This window comes from Ochotona princeps, chromosome 33 (assembly GCF_030435755.1).
Source record: "Ochotona princeps isolate mOchPri1 chromosome 33, mOchPri1.hap1, whole genome shotgun sequence".
NCBI classification, from domain to species: Eukaryota; Metazoa; Chordata; class Mammalia; order Lagomorpha; family Ochotonidae; genus Ochotona; species Ochotona princeps.
Window position 1 is genome coordinate 1,560,333 of NC_080864.1, and position 22,386 is coordinate 1,582,718.

The window sequence follows — 22,386 nt, forward strand, 5'->3', positions numbered from 1 at the left end:
TAGATGGGTGGGTGTGTGGTTAGAAGAATGGATGGATGGACAGAAGAAATAAATCAAGTGGCTGAATGGGTAGATAGGTGGAGAGTAAAAGAATGAAGAGGTGCATGAGTTCATGGATGGATAGACATATAGGTGCATGGATGGCTGGAAAAATGGATAGATGAATGCGTAGGCAAATAGATGGGCGCATGGTGAAGACTGAAGACATGAACGGGTGGATGGATGGGTGGGTGGGTGGGTGGATGGATGGATGGGTGGGTGGGTAGGTGGATGGATGGATGGGTGGGTGGGTAGGTGGATGGATGGATGGATGGATGGGTGGGTGGACGGGTGGGTGGGTGGATGGATGGGTGGGTGGGTAGGTGGATGGATGGATGGATGGATGGGTAAGTGAGCTAATGGATAGATGGATGATGAATGGACAGATGGCTAGGTAGGTAGAGGGATGAGTGATGCACTAAAGGATGAAGAACTGCATGGATTGGCGAATAATACAGATGGACAGACACGGCTCAGGACAATCCTAAGTGAATGGAGGGCGAGTGAGTAGAGACTCCGGGAAGAGTGGAACTTCCATATGAAGTCCTAGAGGCGGTGTGTGTGAGCAAACACAAATGCAGAGCCCTCCGCCCTGCGCTGCCCTTGTGCCTGGGGGAGAGGCCAAGGCAGCCTGTGCTGTGGGGCCTTGCCCTGCCAAGGCGTCACGGCCCCTTGCCCCTGACCTCGCCAGGTTTCCCCAGGAGCTGAACGTGGGCAAAATCAGCGCTGAGGTGATGTGGAATCTGTTTGCCCAAGACATGAAGTACGCCATGGAGGGTGAGTTGCGCACCCCCCACCCCGTGCCATGGCCCCCAGTGGGTGGCCTGCCCGCTGTGTGGGCACTGCGTGGACCCTCCAAGGCTGAGCCGCCCCCTGCCCTCACCCTCCTAGAGCATGACAAACACCGCCTGTGTAAGAGCGCGGACTACATGAACCTCCATTTCAAGGTCAAGTGGCTCTACAACGAGTACGTGGCTGAACTTCCTGCCTTCAAGGACCGTGTGCCTGAGTACCCCGCGTAAGTCTCCTGGCCTCCGCCAGCTCAGCCCCACAGGGAGACCCAGAGAGGAGGGGTGAGCCTGCCCCCCACCCCCCACCCTGCACAGGTCAGGGGAACGCTGGGCATGGTCAATAGGGGGCGCTCCAGAACCCACGTTCTCAGCTCCACAGCCCTTGCGAATCCCTATGAAGCTGCCTGGTTGAATCCTGTGGTCATTTCTGTCAGCTGGCACTAGAGAAATCTCATGCCCGTTTCCTTTGCCAAAGCTGCCCTGTGACTTGTCCCAGATGCCAGGGCCCACACATGAACTTGGGGTGTGAGATTCCCCGAGCTGTGGAAGCATGGAACGTTTGCCCAGTGCTGTGGGTGGCTGTTCCTGGCAATGCCTGTGGGAGGCGCTGTTTCCTATCGTCCGTTTGACTCTGCGCATCAGTGGGGGGCTGTGTTCTGAACACCCTGCTACACACGGACAGATAGCAAAATGTGCAGTGCTCACGTGCCTTGAATGAGTTAGCAGCTTGCAACACTCCTTCCCGTGGACTTGAACTCTAAGACAGCGGTCTTGAAGGACTTCTTACTCCTCCTACAAGGCCAACACCGTGTACACCGAGTGTGGGGCTGCCTGAGAAACGACACGTCAGGCGTTTAAAGCCCCGTTCTCCCCCAGGGAGTTGGTGTGGACCAGGTTTGCCGCCAGCCTGCGCTGGCTGCGACCGCTCTGTTCATGTTCATGTAACGGGTGAAGTGACTCGAGGCCTGGTTGACCCGAAGTGATGGAGCGGGGTGCTACCCCGCCTTCCCTCAAGGATGAGCCTGTGGGAGAATGGAAACGCAGCCTCACACCATGGGAAATGGCCCCGGGCTCAGCCGAGGGGTGGGGCCCCACGCTGGCTGTCCCTGTCTTGGCAGGTGGTTCGAGCCCTTTGTCATCCAGTGGCTGGATGAGAACGAGGAAGTGTCCCGGGATTTCCTGCACGGAGCCTTGGAGCGTGACAAGAAGGATGGGGTGAGGTGGCGGTGACCCTGCAGGGACCCAGCAGTCGCCAGGGTGGCTGCCCCTGGCCACCTTCGCGGGGCTGTGGGTTGGGGGGGCGGCGGGAAGGGCCTGTGGAGCTCCAGGATGAAGGAGTCAGCCGGCTCTGACTTCCCCCCACCTGCCCCGGCCCCCCACAGTTCCAGCAGACCTCAGAACACGCCCTGTTCTCCTGTTCCGTGGTGGACGTGTTCTCCCAGCTCAACCAGAGCTTCGAAATCATCAAAAAGCTCGAGTGCCCCGACCCGCAGATCGTGGGTCACTACATGAGGCGCTTCGCCAAGGTGCGGGGGATGTGCCCTCGAGGGGGCAGCGGCGGAAGTGGGCGGGCAGGGCCAGCGCCGGGAGGAGGGCTGGGTCGGTAGGAGGGAGTCAGGATGGTCAAGGGACAGTGAGGTGGACATTGGGCTTTGCGCTCTAAGTTGGTTGGTGAGGTCGCGGAGACTGAGTTGAGGGTCAACTTGGGTTAGGAATGGGTTGGGAGGGAAGGTTGGGAGTTCATCTTGCACTTGGCTTTGAGGCTGCTGTTGGTGCCGGCATGCGGGCTGGAGCTGCTGTTGGGGCTCAGGTTGGCACGGAGGTGGCCGTCATGCGTCGAGCTGACGATGATGGGCGAAGCAGGGCCTCCTGGGTTGGGTTTTCACTCGGTGTTGATGTGACGTCCGCCGTGGGATGGATGTGGCATCCGAGCGGGTCTTGGCGTGCGTGTGAGGGTTGACGGTTGAACTGTGTCAGGCTACCTGGCCTTGGGGATTTCATGTGGGAACTGCCACTGGATATGGATCAGGCCATCTTCTGGGTGGAGGCTGGGTTAACACAGTGGCTATGCACCCTGAAAAAAAAGCCCAATCTAGTGGTCATTGTTTGGTGGCATTTCCCCTTGGGTTTTAAGGCCGTCCTGGTGTGCGACCCACCCCAGCCCAACCATGTGTCTTGGGAGCTAGCGAGGTCGTAGTTCCTCCCTGATCTCGAGGGGAACCTGGGGACTGGGGATCCTCTGACCCTGCTCTGTGCCCCACCACCCCACTGTGCCCCCGTCCCGCCCTGTGCCCCTGACCCGCCTTGTGTCCCCATAGACCATCAGCAATGTGCTCCTGCAGTACGCCAACATCATCTCCAAGGACTTCGCCTCCTACTGCTCCAAGGAGAAAGAGAAAGTGGTGATCTACGGGGACCCTGGACCGTGGCCCCTTCCCCTGCAACCCCTGCTCCAGGCAGACCGAGCAGAGCCCTAACCCCCTGGGCCTATACATGTGTCCAGCTCTATGTGTGTGTGACTGCCTGGGGCTGTGTCTGTGTGTGTGTGTGTGTGACTGCCTGGGGCTGTGTGTGTGTGTGTGTGTGTGACTGCCTGGGGCTCTGTGTGTGTGTGTGTGTGTGTGTGTGACTGCCTGGGGCTCTGTGTGTGTGTGTGTGTGTGTGTGTGACTGCCTGGGGCTCTGTGTGTGTGTGTGTGTGTGTGTGTGTGACTGCCTGGGGCTCTGTGTGTGTGTGTGTGTGTGTGTGTGACTGCCTGGGGCTGTGTGTGTGTGTGACTGCCTGGGGCTGTGTGTGTGTGTGTGTGTGACTGCCTGGGGCTGTGTGTGTGTGTGTGTGTGTGACTGCCTGGGGCTGTGTGTGTGTGTGTGTGTGACTGCCTGGGGCTGTGTGTGTGTGAGACCATGGCCAACTCTCCCCATGTATTGTTAGTGTCTTGTGGCTGTGTGTGAAACCCGCCCGTCAGGGACCTGTCAGTCTGGGGCTGTGCCCGCAGTAACAAGGGGGGAGACCCCGGTCCCCTGCTGCACCATCAGGGGGCCCAGTGCATCTTCTGCATGCACTCCGGGCTCACTGCAAACCTGGGGTCCATCCCGCGGTCCTGGTGGTGGGTGGGGGCTCCAGAGGGCATGCTGTGCCCTGAGCTGTGTCCTGGTCCTTTTGCAGCCGTGTATCCTTATGAACAACACCCAGCAGCTGCGAGTGCAGCTGGAGAAGATGTTCGAAGCCATGGGAGGGAAAGAGGTGAAGTGGGGGCGGGGCCTGGGCGAAGACGGGGCGGGGCCTGCACAGAGGGTGGGCGGGGCCTGGGCAATGGCCACGCAGGAGGTGGGACAGGAGTGGGGTGCAGCCAGCCAGTCTCCTTTGCCAGGATGCCCAACGGCCCCAATCCTTTCCCTGCGCAGCTGGATGCCGAGGCCAGCGACATCCTGAAGGAGCTCCAAGTGAAACTCAACAACGTGCTGGACGCGCTCAGTCGTGTGTTCGCCACCAGGTGCGCGGTGGAGAGCAGCAAGAGGGCGCCACCCCGACTCCCCCCTGGGCTGGGGTGTCAAGGCCAGTGGGACAGGAAGCTGAGGTCAGATCCCGGCTGTGTGGCCTTGAGATTGCTGCATCTCTGGAACAACAGTGTGGGCAGACCAGAGCCCGGGCCATTCCTGTTGCCCAGTCTGGGGCAGTCACGTGCCCTGGCCTCCCCAGCTCTGTCAGCTCCCCTGTTCCTTACTGATTCCCCAGTAAGAGTCTGGTCCGAGCCCCTCCCCTCCGTGCCCACCCCACCCACAGCTTCCAGCCGCACATCGAAGAGTGCGTCAAACAGATGGGGGACATCCTGAGCCAGGTGAAGGGCACAGGCAACGTGCCAGCCAGCGCCTGCAGCAGCGTGGCCCAGGACGCTGACAATGTCCTGCAGCCCATCATGGACCTGCTGGACAGCAAGTGAGCTGGGCCAGGTGGACTAAACCGAGGGGCTGGGCCGAGGGGCGAGGTCAAGGGATATGTATCTGCTGCGTGCTGCTTGAGTGGACTGAGTAGGTGGAGGAATGAAGGGACGGAGGGATGGGTGGGTCATTGGGGGATGGGTGGGTGAGCACGGATGGCGGGTGGATGGCTAACGAGAAGGCTGAGCAGGTGGGTGTGGAGGCGCGGATTGAAAGGTAAATGCTGTGAGGATTCAGTGAGTTTAAATGGATGGATGGGTGGGTGGACGGTTGATGGATGGATGGGTGGTTGGATGGATGGGTGAGTAGGTGGATGGATAGATGGGTGGACGGATGGATGGATGGATGGATGGGTGGGTAGGTGGATGGATGGATGGGTGGTTGGATGGATGGGTGAGTAGGTGGATGGATAGATGGGTGAGTAGGTGGATGGGTGGATGGATAGATGGGTGGATGGATGGATGGATGGGTGGGTGGGTGGATGGGTGAGTAGGTGGATGGATGGGTGGGTGGATGGATGGATGGGTGAGTAGGTGGATGGGTGGATGGATAGATGGGTGGATGGATGGATGGATGGGTGGGTGGGTGGATGGGTGAGTAGGTGGATGGATGGGTGGGTGGATGGATGGATGGGTGGATGGATGGATGGGTGGATGGATGGATGGGTGGATGGATGGATGAATGGGTGGGTGGGTGGATGGATGAATGGGTGGATGGATGTTGTGGGTTGTTGGGTGGATGGTTGCATGATGGAAAGCTGGAAGGATGGATGGATGAAATGAGTTACAGAAAGTTGCAGGAGGGATGGCTGGACGCCCGTTGAGTCAGTTGGGAGATGTGTCGTGGTAAGTCACGCCCTCTTTGAACGTCCACGCTCAGTGAACCCTGGTGCATTCTTTGCTGTTCTCCCTCTCCAGCCCACCCACCTGCCCAATCCCTTCCTCCTCCTCCTCTTGGGCACTGCCCCAACCCCCTTGTTGCCCTGCCCCCAGGCTTCCTGTCCCCTCCTCTCATATGCTCACACCACTCAGGGAGAGTCACCAGGTCCCTTGAACACGTCTCCTTCCTCTGCCATCCTCATGCAAGCCCCTCACCCATCTTGGAAGATGAGCTCTGTCCTCACCCACCTCCATGACCTGTCCAGCTCCCTGCACACCGCACTACCTGACTGGCCCCTCAGGGGTCTCCCCACACTGAGCAGCACCCTCCCTGCCTCATGGACTGGGGCCACTGGGACCGTCTCTCAGACCTGCTCCTTGCCCCCAGCCTGACCCTCTTCGCCAAAATCTGCGAGAAGACGGTGCTGAAGCGGGTGCTGAAGGAGCTGTGGAAGCTGGTCATGAACACAATGGAGAAGACCATCGTCCTCCCGCCCCTCACTGACCAGACGGTGAGACCCCCAGGGGCAAGAGGAAAACCCAACTCACCTCTTCCTTGGGAAATGCAGGGAGCTCCGTGCCTAGAGGGCCGAGGAGGCCACCGGATGCAAAGGGCTCCCCAACGTAGCAGAAGGCATTTTAGGGCCATGGGAGCCAGTCAAAGATCAGAGGCGCCCCATGTGGGTCAAAAGTCACCCAGAGGTCATGGGGTCATGAGGTCATTCCTGGGTCAGTTAAGTCAAAGAGGTCAAGTACAGTAAAGTGTCATGGGACACTTGTAAGGTCACCTGTGAGCTGGGGGAGGAAGGGTCAGAGGTCACCCAGAGAGCAGAGAGGTCAGCTTGGGGATCAAGGTTGTGTCAAGGTCATGTACTTCATAGGGGTCAGTGGATTTGTCCAAGGGGCTTTGGGGGTCGTTTGAAGGACAAGAAGGGTAAACTTGTACCAAGGATCCAAGACCAAACAGGGGTCAGCCAGAGGTCATGGAGACCTTCCAAGGTCACAAGGTCAGGGGTCATTCCAAGTCTCTTAGGAATCAGGTTACCAGGTGAGAAGAGGGGGCTACGAGGGCGTTCCCATCACGGGATACCTCAGGGGTCTGGGGAGCCAGCAGGTGGGGATAGCACAGCTTGGAGGGGTTGGGGGCCCTGGGGAGGTGGGTGGGGCCACAGAGAGGCCTCCACGTTGTGGCTGGGCTGGGCAGGGCAGGGCAAGGGGTCTTGCCTCTCGGTGCTGGCTCCACACGCTTCCCCCTACCCCCTGCCTTCCGGGGAGACTCATGGTGCCTTATTCCCCCCTCCCCGCCCCGCCCCCACCGCGGCTGACAGATGATCGTAAGTAGCGGCCCCGGGTGTCCGTCCGTCTGTCTGTCCGCTCGCTGTGTCTGGACTCGGCCCGCCGTGCGCGGCTTCCTCCCTCCTCTTCCTCTCCCTCCCCTGCCCCTGCCCCTCCTATGCCGCCTAGATGTGCCTCTGTGTGTCCGGGGCCAGGCTGTGGGAGGGGGAGGGCAAGGAGGGAGGGCAGCCGTGCCCAGCCACCTGGGCTCCAGCTGCGTCCAGGTTCTCCGTTCATTAGTTCAAATCCTCCCACCTCCTGACCCCAAGGTCTCACCTTGTAGGGGAGGGAGGGCGTCCGGCTTCCTCGCTGGGGTCCTGAACTCTGCGGGTCTCTGTGGAGTCACAGAACATGGATCCCCCACTGTGGTCTCCCAAGTGCCTTCCCAACTCACCTTCTGAAGGCTCAAGGCAACCTAGACACACCCCCAGCCACCCCTTCCCCCAACTGGGTGGAGTGACAGCTTTGGTGACAGGCAGGGCTGGGTCCTATGCTAGCCCAGCCACTCTCTGTGTGTGTGACCCTGGGTGGCAGTCACTCGGCCTCTAACCCTCCATGTCCTCCCACAGGGGCCAGTGTGGCAGGGCCTTAGAATGTTCCTGCTGGTGACCAAGCCAGAGGCAGCATCGCTGGCTCACAGAGCGGGTGGTATGGAGACCTGGTAGGGCAGACCTAGCCTTCAAAGCCTGTTAGATGCCCCCCTGGCAGGCCACACCAGCTGCTCCAAGGTTCTCACCTTGCTGGAACTATGTAGGCAGGTCAAGGAACGCACAGGTACCAAGGAGCGCCACTAGCCAGACCTTCCTGCACCTTCTCATTGTAGGGAGGCCTGTGTGACTGTGGGGCCCGTTCATGTTTTCTGCTAGTGCAATCACTAAAGAACCTCAGATCCAATAAATATGAATGGGTTAGATTCTTGCAGGGACCTCACTCTCTATCTCTCTCTCAACACCTGTGACGACTCAGTCACACAGTTTCCTCCTCCCAACCTGCCCACACACACACGAGTCCCTGGCCACCCAGGTCCTGGTTCCCCCCCTATTCCTAGGGGTGCACCCCCAGCCTCCCGGGTGGGCCAGGTTAATCCTCCTGTGACATTGTTTCTGCAGGGCACCCTCTTGAGAAAGCATGGCAAGGGATTAGAAAAGGTAATGGCTTCGTCTTCCTGAGGTTAACCCTGCTCTGCTCTCTGGATGTGTGTGTGTGTGTGTGTGTGTGTGTGTGTGTGTGTGTGTTAGGGGCAGGAGCAAGGTCAGGTGGGGTAGGGGAGAGGACAGTATAAGCTGGATTGCTAAACAAGTGTAGCAGAAGCAGAAGTTCAGGATGAGGTGACGGTGGCCAGGGACAGGACACGTGTGTGTATGTGTGTGTGTGTGTGTGCAGGCGTGTGTGCTGATAGCTCCTCCCACCCTCTCACAGTTCCGAGCTTCTTCCAGCCCTGGGTTCAGGTGAGAGAAACCCCACAGATTCTCGATGGGGCCCATGTTTCTGCCTCCCTGCCCTGGATGGAGATGTCCATGGTGTGACACGTGAACTTGATGTCTGTGATAAGGCAACGAGAGCCGTGGCTGCACACAGGCCGTGGTCTTGGTGTGCACTCACACAGGGATACTCAGGGTGTGCAGGGATGTGCCCCCCTGCACTCAGCACCCAGCACCACCTCCGTGTGCAGGCAGGGCCTCGCCTTGGCGTGTCCTTCAGCGTGTGTGTGTCTGGGTCGATCTGAGTGTGTACGTGTGCCCTGATACCCTGCCCACGTGTGTTTCTCTGTCTTGGATGAACTTGAAGCACCTGTTAGGAGTGCAGCATTGCAGGGTTAAGACTTTGGGACTGTGGGTGAACACTAGGGTAGGCTGCAGCTGGGTGGGCAGAGCCTAGTGGAACAGCTGGGTGGGCGGAGACTAGTGGAGCACCTGGGGTGGGCGGAGACTAGTGGAGCAGCTGGGGTGGGCGGAGACTAGTGGAGCAGCTGGGGTGAACGGAGCCTAGTGGAGCAGCTGGGTGGGCGGAGCCTAGAGGAGGCTGCAGCTAGGTGGGTGGAGCCTAGTGGAGCAGCTGGGTGGGTGGGATCTAGTGGAGCAGCTGGGTGGTTGGAGCCTAGAGGAGGATATAGCTGGGGTGGGTGGAGCCTAGTGGAGCAGCTGGGGTGGGCGGAGCCTAGTGGAGCAGCTGGGGTGGGTGGAGCCTAGTGGAGCAGCTCAGGGTGGGCGTGGCCTAGTGGAGTAGCTGGGGTGGGTGGAGCCTAGTGGCACAGCTCAGAGTAGGTGGAGCCTAGTGGAGCAGCTGGGGTGGGTGGAGCCTAGTGGAGTAGCTGGGGTGGGTGGAGCCTAGTGGAGTAGCTGGGTGGCCGGAGCCTAGTGGCACAGCTCAGAGTGGGTGGAGCCTAGTGGAGCAGTGGGAGTGGGCGGAGCCTAGTGGAGCAGCTGGGTGGGCGGAGCCTAGCAGTAGCCCCGGGATCCTCTTGGGGCTGAGTGGAAGGGGACAGGGCGGTCCCGCTGACATCCCAGCAGCCACCCCGACTCTGATCTGCACCCGATTCTCTCCACAGGGCAGGGTGAAACTGCCAAGCCACTCAGACGTAAGGCCGGCCTCTCGCTGTCTGTGTGGCTCCCTCCCCTCCCCCTCTGTGGTCCGTGGCGTCGTCGTCGTTGTTGGGGGCACGGGGTGGGGATGTACTGTGACCTTGTCCGTGAATCTCTTCTTGCTGTGTCTGTCTGGCTTGCCATCATCGTCGTCATTGTGGTGGGGCTGGGGAGGGTGGACCGGGCCAGAGGGTACCTTGTTCCCTGCCGGGCTGCAGGAGGGGAAACTGAGGCAGGGAGAGGTGGCCTCCACAGTCGCTGAGTGTCAGAGCGAGCACAGGACAGGAAGTAGAGTATCAGTCACAGCGGGAACACCCCAGTGGTATCAGGCCCCCATCCCCAGCTAGCAGACCCGGGCACCACCCCCACACTCTCTTCTTCACTGCTCAGACTTGCTCCTGCTCCACCCCGGCCTGCCCCCCCAAGTCCCTTTGCCCAGTCAGGGGAGGGAGTGAGGCTCAGAGAGAGAGAGAGAGAGAGAGAGAGAGAGAGAGAGAGAGAGCGCACCAGGCTGGTTCCTGTCTGTGTAGCACTGCCCAACGGGACATGATTCAGTTGAGCCTGAAGCGGAAGCCCACAGGAACTCTGCCGTGCAGGGGTTCAGAGGGGGTCAGCGCCTTGCCCAGCGGCACACAGCAGAGCTCACCGGGGCCTTTGCTGCTCCCCCATCTTGCTGGTGTCAGTTTTGGGGGAAGCGGGAAGGCTGGATGCCCTTGTTCAGCCCCTAAGGGAAGCTCCCCTGGCCAGGGAGGGAGGGAGGGACGGAGAGACGGGGAGTGTGGTTCACGAACACTGTTCCCCGAACCCCAGCCCAGCTCAGCCCCAACTTCTTCCCCTGGGTCCCTAACTCTTGAACTGGTAAGCCCCAGGCAACCCAGACACCCCGCACCCAACAACCACCCCCCATCCAGGGCTCCACCCCACCCCTACTCACAGCCCCAGCCCCATCCGCTTCCCTGGGGTCGTGATGGGAGAACCCCCCCCCCCAGAGGGCTGGGGCTCCGGGCTCTGTCTGCCCTCATGGCCCTGCCCAGGGCACTCAGGGTGATGGTCTCACTGGGGGTGTGAGCACAAGGCTGGAAGGGCCCTCCTTCCCCCTCACCCCCACCCAGCTGCCACTAAACCCCTGTTCTTCCTGTCATCACCTGCAGGGAACACAAATGATTTTTAACGCAGCCAAGGAGCTGGGCCAGCTGTCCAAACTGAAGGTGAGGTTGGGGCAGACGGAGGAGGGCACATCGTGGGTGGCGGGGAGGTGTCTTCCTGGGATGGTGAGGAGAGGATGGGGGACCCACTGCACCTGCACCGTGCGCTCACTGTCTGTGCTCCCAGGCATGTGTGGCAGCTTCAGGTACAGCTCGATCAAGGTGCTGCTCTCATGCACTGAGCCACGCCTGCTGGGTGCTGGGGTGATGAAAAGGCAGACCCACTCCCAGAGGGCTGCAAGCCCCTCCAAGTCAAATGGGGCAAGGAAGAGCGGGGTGGGGGGAGACCTAGAGACGCCCGGTCCTGTCTCACCATCTATCCAGGACCACATGGTGCGAGAAGAAGCCAAGAGTCTGACCCCCAAACAGTGTGCGGTGGTCGAGCTGGCCCTGGACACCATCAAAGTGAGTGGTGGGAAGGCCTGGGTGCGGGTGCCGTGTGAATGCCCTCCCAACCCCAGCGGGTCCTCCCTGCCTGTGTGCAAGGCCAGGTGGCTTCTTGGGCAGACAGCGATGGAGAGGTGGGGTGGTGGTGCTGCAGGGCCTGGCCGGGGAAGCCCAGGCTGGACCCAGCAGCAGGCTGTGTGGGTTTTGAGGCATGCATAAGAGTTCTCCAGGCAGAGCCAGGGCAAGGGGCCAGGCAGGGCTTCCCCACAGGTGGGTATAGGGAACCACGGGTGTTCAGCGGCCTCAGGGTCACATAGAAACTGTGGGGTTGACATACGGGGCGTCCAGGACTGCCTGGAGGGCAGGGAGGGGTCCTGCGCTGGGCTCACGGCTCCCCCCACCCCTGCACCCCACAGCAATACTTCCACGCCGGCGGCGTGGGCCTCAAAAAGACCTTCCTGGAGAAGAGCCCGGATCTACAGTCCCTGCGCTACGCCCTGTCCCTCTACACGCAGGCCACCGACCTGCTCATCAAGACCTTCGTGCAGACACAGTCGGCGCAGGGTGAGGGGCCCCTGCCGCGCCGCGCCGCGCCGCGCCCCTGTTGGCTCAGCCCCTCCGTGACGTCCTAGGGCCAGGGGGCAGGCCAGTGATGGACAGCTCATGGAGGCGGGGCCTCTGAGCAGTCACCTGCCAGGAGGTGATGGTGACCCCGTGTTGCGGGGGGTAGCACGTTAGGAAGTCCCGAGTGATTGACAGCCTGGTGGGTGTGGGAGGTGTCTGCGACCCAGAGAGGGCTGGGCAGCTGAGATGGGCAGGGGCCCAGGAGTGATGGGCAGTCCAGGGGACGGGCTCTCTGACGTCATGGGTCCAGGCAGTAATGGTTGATGGATGGACAGGGAGGGTCTGTGGTGCTTTTTGGGGGGCACGTGTGGTGGGCAGGGAAGCTTCCTGTCTCAGATCTGGTGTCTTTCTCTTCTGTCTTGGAGCTCCCACGCAGCAGCGGCCGGGGCCGGAGGCGAGGACCGGGAGGTCCTCTGCCACCCTCCACCCCACCTTGGTAAATTGGCCGTCAGGTGCAGAGGAGGCCGGGCCACGAGGGTGGCAGGTGGGAGGGCGGCGGCCACCAGGCTGCGGCGGCCATGCCCTCCCCCACTGCCCGGCCCGCAGCTCTCCTGGGCCTGGGTGGCCAAGGTGTGCAGCTCCCCCACCCCTCTGTCCGTTCTGATATTTCTCTCTCTTGTTTTTCCTCCCCCCTGTCACTCGCTGCCCCTCTCCGCGTCCCCCACCCTGCCCCGCCGCACACACTCCATCATTCGCTCGTCTCTTACCCCCCCATGCCTCCTCTGCCTCTTCCTCCCCGCCACGCCCCCCGATTAGTTCATGGTGGAAAGGGGACTAGGTTTACTCTTAGCGAAGACAATTTGCCTGACAAGGGTACGTGCCTTGGCCACCCACCCTCCTCACACCCGCCCGCCCGCGCCCGGCACCTGCACCTCCCCACCTCCTTCTGGCCTGGCTAGTAAAGGCCTGCCCGCCACCACCCGGACCTAATGGGATCCCTGGGGACGCCGTGGGGTTGGGGGAGCTGAGGTGGGAGAAACGGGGTGGGGGAAGGATGGCTTGCTGGCTCCACACGGAGCAGGAGAATCCAGGGCCCGCCGAGGGCACCCCAAAGCTGGGAGCTGGACTCTGTGGCCCCGGGCCTCCCACATCCTACATCCGCGGGATGACCAGGCCCCCGCCGTCCCAGGGCTTTGTCTGGGGGGTTTTGCTTGGGGTAGACCTCCACTGTTCTCTCATTGCTGCATGGGGCCCTCCCACAGGCCCAGCATCAGGGGATATGTGACACCTTGGGGCTGGTGGGAGGTTGGGGTCCCCAAGTCCCTTCCCGGTGGAGCCAGCAAACCACGGGTTGGGGGCGCCCGGCACTGCCCCCCTCCTCCCTTCTTACTAGCTTTGGCCTTGGTCTGACGCCCCCCAACCTGACCCACCACTGTCCGACTCCCTCCTCCCTGCGCCCACCCCAACCTGGCACCCCAAGTCTGGCCCGGATTGAGCTTGCCTCGGAGCACTGGCCTGCGGGAGAGGGAGGGGAGGCTGAGCATGTGAGGGGGGGCAGGGACCAGGATGGTGCCCCTCCCCTGCCAGGGGTGGGCAGTGCAAGACGCGGGTGTGGGGGACAGGAGAGGGCCCCCGGCCCAGCACTGTGGGGGTGATGGGGTAACCCCACACCCCCTGCTCCTCCTCCCTTCCTGTCTGCCAGAGGTAAGATCCACCTTCCACCCCAACACCTCCGACATGCATGGGGTGTTTCAGGAGTTCCAGGGGGGCTGGGGAGGGGCCTGGGGGTGTGCTGGCGGCTCCAGGTGTCCAAGCCAAGTAGGACGCCCCCTCTTCAAGACACAGGTCAGTCAGGGCTGCTGCGACAGAGTAGGAAATGGGGAGCCACGGGGCAGATCGAGAGTCTCCAAGGAGACCCCTGAAGGGTGGGCTCTGTCCTGAAGGGGGGCCTGTCAGAAGTGGGGCTGGGCGTTGCCCTGCCAACCACAACCCGGGCCCTGCGCCCAACTCCTGCTGGCTCAGCTGAGCTCCCATGGGTGCGCGGGGTGGGTGCTGAGGGAGCAGTGACATTCTGTAGGATTCTCCAGCCCCCGCAGAGTCCAGGCGGAGAGGGGCCCCCACCCCAAGCAGGAGGAGAGGTGTGGGGCTGTGGCCATGTTGAAACCGGGCAGGGAGATGGGCAGGCGGCTGTGTCCCTGACACCCGCAAACAGCACTTGAAAGCGAGACAGAGTTTCTTAGGGGGAAACCACATTTTTAAAAAAGATTTATTTGTTTTTATTGGAAAATGAGGTATAAAGAGAGGAGGAGAGACAGAGAGGAAGATCTTCTGTCTGATGATCCACTCCCCAAAGCGATCACAATGGCCAGAGCTGAGCTGAGTCGATCCGAAGCCAGGAGCCAGGAACCTCTTCTGGGTCTCCCACGTGGGTGCAGGGTCCCAAGGCTTTGGACGGTCCTCCACTGCTTTCCCAGGCCACAGGCAGGGAGCTGGATGGGAAGAGGGGCCGCAAGGATACAAACCAGCACCCATAAGGGATCCTGGCACATGAAAGGCGAGGACTTTAGCCACTAGGCTACCGTGCCGGGTCCCAACTTCTCATTTATTGATGAGAGAGAGATCCACTTATCGGTCCTTTCTCAGGGGAAGGGCAGTGGCTGAACCTGGGAGCCCCAAACTCCATCCAGGGCCCCCAGTCCTTTGAGCCTTCACTTACCGTCTTCCTGAGTACGCATGGGCGGGGAGCTGGAGCCAGGTCTTGAACCCAGGTCCCCTCCACCCCCACATGGCAACCCGCAGAGTGTGCAAAGGGGAGTCGGATGCTTTGGGTCTGAGAGTTTAGATCTCCCCAAGGACCCCCAGCAAGGCAGGGCGCAGGCCAGGACCTCCTGCCCACCCGGTTCCCAGTGCCCGTCAAGGCTGACGACCTAGGGCCGCCAACGCACGCAGGGTGGGAGCGGAGGGGGGTGGGGAAGGACTCACACCCGGCACCACCCCTGCCCCGCCCAGGCTCAGGAGTGGAAGACCCTGTCGGCGAGGTCTCCGTTCATGTGGAGCTCTTCACGCACCCTGGGACCGGGGAGCAGAAAGTTACGGTGAAGGGTGAGTGGCAGGGGCATGGCGGGCGGGGTGGGCAGGGTGGAGGACGGGCGGGGCCTCGCCCAGCAACCACTGGGTGTCCGCCCCGAGGCACAGCTGGATGCAGCCAGGACTGCCACCTTTAAGCTGGGAGGACGTTGGAATGGTCCCTATCGCTGGTCTCGTGTCTCCTTGGCCAGGATGGAGTCATGTGACCACCCAGGACAGTGGCATCCTGGGAAATGCAGTTTTATCGAGGGTGTTTAGGCAGCCTCAGGCACCCCACTCGGTTGCCCCTCTTCCGTTTCTCACCGTCCTCCCCTTCCTCCTCCTGCAGTGGTGGCCGCCAATGACCTCAAGTGGCAGACGTCCGGCATCTTCCGGCCATTCATCGAGGTCAACATCATTGGGCCCCAGCTGAGCGACAAGAAGCGCAAGTTTGCCACCAAGTCCAAGAACAACAGCTGGGCCCCCAAATACAACGAGAGCTTCCAGTTGTGAGTCAGGGTGAGGGGGTGGTCAGGTGTGTGTGTGTGTGGTCAGGTGTGTGTGTGGTCAGGCAGGTGTGTGTGGTCAGGTGTGTGTGTGGTCAGGCAGGTGTGTGTGGTCAGGTGTGTGTGTGTGGTCAGGTGTGTGTGTGTGGTTAGGTGTGTGTGTGTGTGGTCATGTGTGTGTGTGGTCAGGTGTGTGTGTGTGTGGTCAGGTGTGTGTGTGTGTGTGTGGTCAGGTGTGTGTGTGTGTGTGTGGTCAGGTGTGTGTGTGTGGTCAGGTGTGTGTGTGTGTGGTCAGGTGTATGTGTGGTCAGATATGTGTGTGTGGTCAGGCAGGTGTGTGTGTGTGTGTGGTCAGGTGTGTGTGTGTGTGGTCAGGTGTGTGTGTGTGTGGTCAGGTGTGTGTGTGGTCAGATATGTGTGTGTGGTCAGGCAGGTGTGTGTGTGTGTGTGGTCAGGCAGGTGTGTGTGTGTGTGTGGTCAGGTGTGTGTGTGTGTGTGTGTGGTCAGGTGTGTGTGTGTGTGTGGTCAGGTGTGTGCGTGTGGTCAGGTGTGTGTGTGTGTGGTCAGGTGTGTGTGTGTGTGGTCAGGTGTGTGTGTGGTCAGATATGTGTGTGTGGTCAGGTGTGTGTGTGTGTGGTCAGGTGTGTGTGTGTGTGGTCAGGTGTGTGTGTGGTCAGATATGTGTGTGTGGTCAGGTGTGTGTGTGTGTGGTCAGGTGTGTGTGTGTGTGTGGTCAGGTGTGTGTGTGTGTGGTCAGGTGTGTGTGTGTGGTCAGGCAGGTGTGTGTGTGTGTGTGTGGTCAGGTGTGTGTGTGGTCAGGTGTGTGTGTGTGTGTGTGTGTGTGGTCAGATGTGTGTGTGTGTGGTCAGGTGTGTGTGTGTGTGGTCAGGCAGGTGTGTGTGTGTGTGGTCAGGTGTGTGTGTGTGTGTGTGGTCAGGTGTGTGTGTGTGGTCAGGCAGGTGTGTGTGTGTGTGTGTGGTCAGGTGTGTGTGTGTGTGTGTGTGGTCAGATGTGTGTGTGTGTGGTCAGGTGTGTTTGTGTGTGTGTGTGGTCAGGTGTGTGTGTGTGTGTGGTCAGGTGTGTGTGTGTGTGTGGTCAGGTGTGTTTGTGTGTGTGTGTGGTCAGGTGTGTGTGTGTGTGTGTGTGTGGTCAGGTGTGTGTGTGTGTGTGGTCAGGTGTGTGTGTGTGTGTGGTCAGGTGTGTTTGTGTGTGTGTGTGGTCAGGTGTGTGTGTGGTCAGGTGTGTGGGGGAGGACAGGGTGTCCCTGGGAGGGTGGGATTTCTGTGGGCGTGTCCCTGGTGGGCGCATTCTCTGGCAGGCGTGTCCCGATGGGCATGTCTTGGTGGGCGTGGCCCTGTTCGTGGGGGCGTGTCCCCGGTGGGCGTGTTTGGCGGGTGTGTGGGGCGTGTCCAGTGGGCGTATCTGCGGGTGTGGTCCGTCGGCGTGGCCCGGTGGGCGTGGCCCGTTTGTGGGCGTGGTCCCGTGGGCGTGTCCCTGGGCGTGCCCCTCACGCCCCGCCCCCGCAGCTCCCTGAGCGCCGACGCGGGCCCCGACTGCTACGAGCTGCAGGTGTGCGTCAAGGACTACTGCTTCGCGCGCGAGGACCGCACGGTGGGGCTGGCGGTGCTGCAGCTGCGGGAGCTCGCCCAGCGCGGGAGCGCCGCCTGCTGGCTGCCGCTCGGCCGCCGCATCCACATGGACGACACGGGGCTCACGGTGCTGCGCATCCTGTCGCAGCGCAGCAACGACGAGGTGGCCAAGGAGTTCGTCAAGCTCAAGTCCGACACGCGCTCGGCCGAGGAGGGCGGAGCCGCGCCTGCGCCGTAGGGCGGGACGCGGGCGGAGTGCGCCTGCGCCGAGGGTGCGGGCTGGGCCGGCGGGGCGGAGTGCGCCTGCGCGGAGTGAGCGGGGCTTGGCGTTGGGCTCCATCCAACCACGTGGAGCATGTGCTTCCTGAAGGCCACGCCCAGGCATGGGAGGAGCATAGTGTGGCCCCGCCCTTCCTGCAGGCCCCACCCATGTGTGCCCTGCCCCTCCTGCTGGCCCCACCCTCCCACAGGCCCCGCCCCTGCAGGCCCCGCCCCTCCTGCACCCTCAGCCCCCCGACAAGCCATAAGCGGGGTCCCCACGTCCCTGAGCCCGGCCGGGGCTGCTCGGGGTCTGGCTTCCCGCACGCAGCCGGGGGAGGTGGTCGCCGGCCGCGCCCCCGCCCAGGCCCTCCGAGGTTTGTGCAAAAAATAGAAATACGTCCGGGGGTGGGAGAATGCGACTTGACAAGCACAGGCGCCCTCGGGCGCCCACACACGGGGCACTCCACCCTCACCCACCTTCCCCAGCGCCCCCTCGGCGGGCGACAAGGCGGAGGCCCTGCCGGACTCCCCCCAGGCCTGCTGCGTTTCGGGGACCCCCCACCCCGACACAGCTGCCTACTGCTGCTATCCACCACCCACCCCGGTTCCTGCAAGGGGCCTGAGCCAAGGGTGCTGCAGTGTCCCCCTCCTCTGCCTGGTGGGATGGTGGGGTGCGGGACCCCCTGAGGACACGTCACCTCGCAGAGGGACTCAGCTGGATCCTGGCGGCCCCCAGCCTTTCTTCCCTTTCGGGGAATTCTCCAGGCAGGAAAGACGAGAAAGAGACCACAGATTCCAGGGGTGTGTGTGTGTGTGTGTGTGTGTGTGTGTCTGTGTGCTCGTGTGGAGGGGACCCCAAGAGCAGCCGGGGCATGTGCAGGGAGCCTCGGGGAGTGTTTATAGAGTGTTTCTGGCTCCCAGGATAGATTAGTTTTGAAAAGCACTCGGGGAAACTCCTACTCAACCTTCAAAACCCATCACCCGTAACCCCACCCTGTAGAATAGCCTCTCTCCCCCCATTTGGGAGCAGCCCAGGCATGCCCCGCCCTCCTGCAGTGCAGCCCTGAAGCCATAGCACTCGGGGAGATGGCAGGTGTCTGTCCCCCCCACCCAGTTCCCCAGGCCGAGTGGAGTGGAGAGAGATGGGCGGCAAGGGGCCGGGGGCATGGCCAGGCCAGGGCTGGCTGGGGGTGAGGGGGAGCCCTCGGGGTGCACGCCCTTGCCCACATGCGGGATGGGGGTTCTGACATGAGGCCACCCACCCAAGAACCCAGGACCCTGTGTCCCCGGCAACATCTGTCCGCTCAGTGGACGTGCAGGAGACGAGGAAGAGGAGACACTCTCCCATCCCTCCTCAGGCTTCACAACCTGAGGCGCCCCCCATGTCCCAACCCCATCAGACATGCAAAAAAAACTTTAACACCGAGCTAGAAATCCTCTCTCTCTCTGTCTCTGTCCTCTCTCTCCTCTCTCTCTTCTCCCTCTCTTTCTCTCGGCTGGGACCCCAGTGCCACCCCTCCTCTTCCCCCCACCCCGCTGCACCTGCCCGCACTGTCCCACTCGACAGGTGCACCCACTGGGAGCTGGTTAGCCCAGAGCTCAGTGTGGAGGCGAGGGGAGGGGAGTGGGGGTGCTGGAGCCCAGGTCGCGACCCCCAGACCACACCCCCACGTCCCAGCCCTCCCAAGCATCCTGACGGACCAAAGTCATCCCTGCTCACACGTGTGGCTTTTTTGCTTTGCCTTTTTTTGAAAGACAGCAACTTCACAAGTGGCAACTGTGACCCCCCCTTGCACCTTCTAAGCCCCTCCCCCACCTGGCCCAACCAGCAGGGGATGGGACCCCGCCCGGTCCACCGTCCAGGGATGGCCAGCCTCTTCCACACTCCCTTCTCTTAGCATGTGATTGCAGATGTAAAATCAAAACACTGGTTCATGATTTCTTTTTTTATACATATATATAATTTCTCCCCGTCGGTCTGGCGTCTGCCTCGAACCCACAATCCTCTGTACATATGTGACTTGGGAGCACCTGTTTCCGGCCCACAGAACCTGTTCTGAATGCATGGTGTGGAGCCATTTTGCACTTCTCTTTTTGGTCTCTGTAAAAATATTTTATTAACAGTCAACATTAAAAAAAGAAGAAGAAAAAAAAAGAACATGACCTCCGAAGCATCCTGACCTTCTTGTCTTCCTGAGCAAAAAAAAAAAAAAAAAAAAGGGACAAAATCCTTTGTAGACTCAACTAAATGTAGATGCTACCACTTACTCAAGAACGCAGCAACCCCATTTTCCAGCCAAGTAAACTGAGGCCTGAGAGGCAGGACCTTGTCCAGGTCAGGCAGCTGGGAAATGGTGTTGGTGTTGGATAGAAGTTGCTTGAAACTGCAAGGCCTCCAACGCAAGCTCCTTCCCCCTTCTTGTGGTTTACTTGCCCCCTAAATGCAACAGCCAGGAATCAGGAGCTCCATCCGGGTCTCCCATGTGGGGGCAGGGATTGAAACACCTGAGCCATCATCTCCTGTCCCACAGGGTGATCCCTGGTCCAGCTCTCGCCCAGGCACCCATCTGTGGAGTGAAGAGAGGACATACCCCGGAGGACACACCCACATTGGTAGGACACACCCCGAGTAAGAGGACACACCCACATCATTAGGACACACCCCCAGTCAGAGGACATGCCCACCAGTAGGGCACACCCCAGAGGACACGCCCACATCAGTAGAGCACACCCCCAATTGGCAGGCATGTCCTGGGCTAATCTGGGTCTCCTAGGGGAGTTAAGCTTCCACCCTCAGGACCAGCAATTTCTGACTTTGGGGTTGACTCAGCGGCGTGTGTGCCAGTATTGCCAGACCCCATAGGCAAACCCTGAACTACTGTGCTCCCCAGGGGGAGAGCCTAACAGGCAGACGTGCGATGAAGTCCCATAAAGGAGCAGGAAGTGAGGGCCTCTAGAAAGTCCAAGCAAGAGTGAGCTGGCCAAGGACGTGGCCGTGGGTGACGATGTTGGCAACATACATGCATTTCCACCATGTGCTTCTCCCGCCCGTACTTTTTGAAAAGCCCTAGAAATTTTGTCCACCATCTGTAACTGGGCCTGGGTTCAAATCCCGGCTCTCCACTTCCCACCCAGCTCCCTGCCTGTGGCCTGGGAAAGCAGTGGAGGACGGCCCAAAGCCTTGGGACCCTGCACCCACGTGGGAGACCCGAAAGAGGCTCCTGGCTCCTGGCTTCAGACCAGCTCCAATTCTGGCTGTTACACCCATTTGGGGAGCAAAGAGCAAATGAAAGATTCTTCCTGCCTTTTAGTAAATCAACTATATCTTTAAGATAGTTATTTTAAACAATAGGTGGTCTGATCCCATGTTTGTGAAATAAAAGTATGTTTTTTAAAAAAAAAAATCAACACTTCTCCTGGGTTTTCAGAGCTGCCAACACGATGTGGAGAGGCTGGCAAATGGTCCAGGAAGGGGGTCAGGATGTGTATTGGAATAGGAGCCACTGAGGCCATGATGGGCAGGTGTGGAATGACTGGACCAGGCCAACACATGATCAGGTTACCAAGAGAGTTGAGGTGGAGGTGGTCCAGAAAGGGGAGAAAAGAGGGTATGCCTGGGTCACATCAGGGCACCTGCCCACATGGGAGACCTGGGCTGGGCTAGACAGCATCACCCGCAGGGAGGATGTGAAAGCCTGAGCTGGGAGGCAGGCAGGGCAGGCTGAGTGGTGGACAGCATCCCCAGAGGCATGCGAAGGACATGACAGCCAGCTCATCTAGGCCAGGAGGGGACGTCAGCTGCCTTGTCAGAGGACGGAGAGCGGTGCAGGTTGGATAGTTCTCCTGGCCAAGTTTTGCAGCACACTCCCGGGCCTGTGAATGCACTAAGGCAGACTTGCTCAACTAGCAGACCTTGAAAAGATTTCCTCAACCCTGGAGTAACAAAACTGACAAGTTTTCAGAACTACCAAAGCGCTCTTCCCCCACATCACAGGACTGTCCCCGTTGCTGATGTAGCTCTCCTCTGGGAACACAGGAGGAAAAGACTAAAATATGTGTCCCAATCTCCCCTTCCTTCATGCCTGTCCCCTCCCCACCCTAATCAGGGCCCCACACGGGCATGCATCACTCCCAACTACGGAAACATTAGAAATAAAATGATCCTCCATGGGAGCACAGCCAGTGGGGTGTCCCATTAAATAAGGAGAAAGGAACTTTAGTTTTGCCTTCTCAGCAACACTTTACTGGAGGCCTGCCTTGTCACATCTCCCACACCACTTGCTGTGTGAAAGTAGCAGCTGCATCCGCACGCATCCTGAGAATGCAGAGTGCAGCAGTGGCCGCTGCTGCCACCAGGGGCCGGTCATAATCCAGGATCCACTCTGTGCCCAGTGTTGCCACCAGGGAGCATCAATGATACAAGATGCCACCCCATGTCCAGGGTGCAACAGTGCCCAGTGCTGCCACCAGGGGGCGGCCATGACGCAGGTTCTGCCCTATGTTAAAGTGTAGCAGTGCCCAGTGCTGCCACCAGGGGGCGGCCATGACGCAGGTTCTGCCCTATGTTAAAGTGTAGCAGTGCCCAGTGCTGCCACCAGGGGGCAGCCATGACGCAGGTTCTGCCCTATGTTAAAGTGTAGCAGTGCCCAGTGCTGCCACCAGGGGGCGGCCATGACGCAGGTTCTGCCCTATGTTAAAGTGTAGCAGTGCCCAGTGCTGCCACCAGGGGGCGGCCATGATCCAGACTCCACCCCGTGTGATTATGCGGCACTGCCCGGTGCTGCGGCCAGGGGAGCTGACGAGGCCGGCACTTCCAGGCTGGACGGGGACACGAGGCTGTCCCAGCACCCCACCCGATGCCCGTGACCCTGCCTGCCTTCCTCAACCCCAGGCCATCCAGGGGCTCCGGCACGCGCCAAGACCACAGATGGCAGTTAAAACCCACCAGGAACATTTAATAGTCATAAAATCTCAACAGCAGCCATTTCCTGCTCTGCCCAGCACACCGAGGTCGCCCTGCCGTAGGGGCGGGGCTGAAGGCACAGCGGGCCGTCACGGCTTCCCCCCACCCCGTGCAGGGAGGTGCCAGGGGAGCCCAGCCCTGGTGAATCCTGCCCCACATGGGGCCCGGTGGGCCGGGGGCAGCTCAGCCTCCATTACCACCCCTGCAGGCAGCCTGGGTGGGGCAGATCCCCTGCAGCCCAGGAGGAGGTGGTGGGGCTGGGGCTGCCCAGGGGGCCGGAGC

General features: G+C 60.6%; 1 protein-coding gene across 1 annotated transcript in view; it reads left to right on the forward strand.

Moving 5' to 3' along the window:
* The window catches only part of UNC13A (unc-13 homolog A), a 40,412-nt gene extending 23,294 nt beyond the window's left edge, over positions 1–17,118 (forward strand). Inside the window, exons 25-39 of the mRNA XM_058657779.1 lie at positions 731–816; positions 931–1,057; positions 1,949–2,045; positions 2,213–2,356; positions 3,149–3,232; positions 3,996–4,073; positions 4,235–4,323; positions 4,614–4,766; positions 6,035–6,158; positions 10,715–10,771; positions 11,093–11,173; positions 11,572–11,719; positions 14,729–14,821; positions 15,135–15,294; positions 16,818–17,118. Of these exons, the coding sequence (XP_058513762.1) occupies positions 731–816; positions 931–1,057; positions 1,949–2,045; positions 2,213–2,356; positions 3,149–3,232; positions 3,996–4,073; positions 4,235–4,323; positions 4,614–4,766; positions 6,035–6,158; positions 10,715–10,771; positions 11,093–11,173; positions 11,572–11,719; positions 14,729–14,821; positions 15,135–15,294; positions 16,818–17,118 (1,822 nt within the window). The remainder of the gene's footprint in view (positions 1–730; positions 817–930; positions 1,058–1,948; positions 2,046–2,212; positions 2,357–3,148; positions 3,233–3,995; positions 4,074–4,234; positions 4,324–4,613; positions 4,767–6,034; positions 6,159–10,714; positions 10,772–11,092; positions 11,174–11,571; positions 11,720–14,728; positions 14,822–15,134; positions 15,295–16,817) is intronic.
* The last annotated feature ends 5,268 nt before the right edge of the window (positions 17,119–22,386 follow it).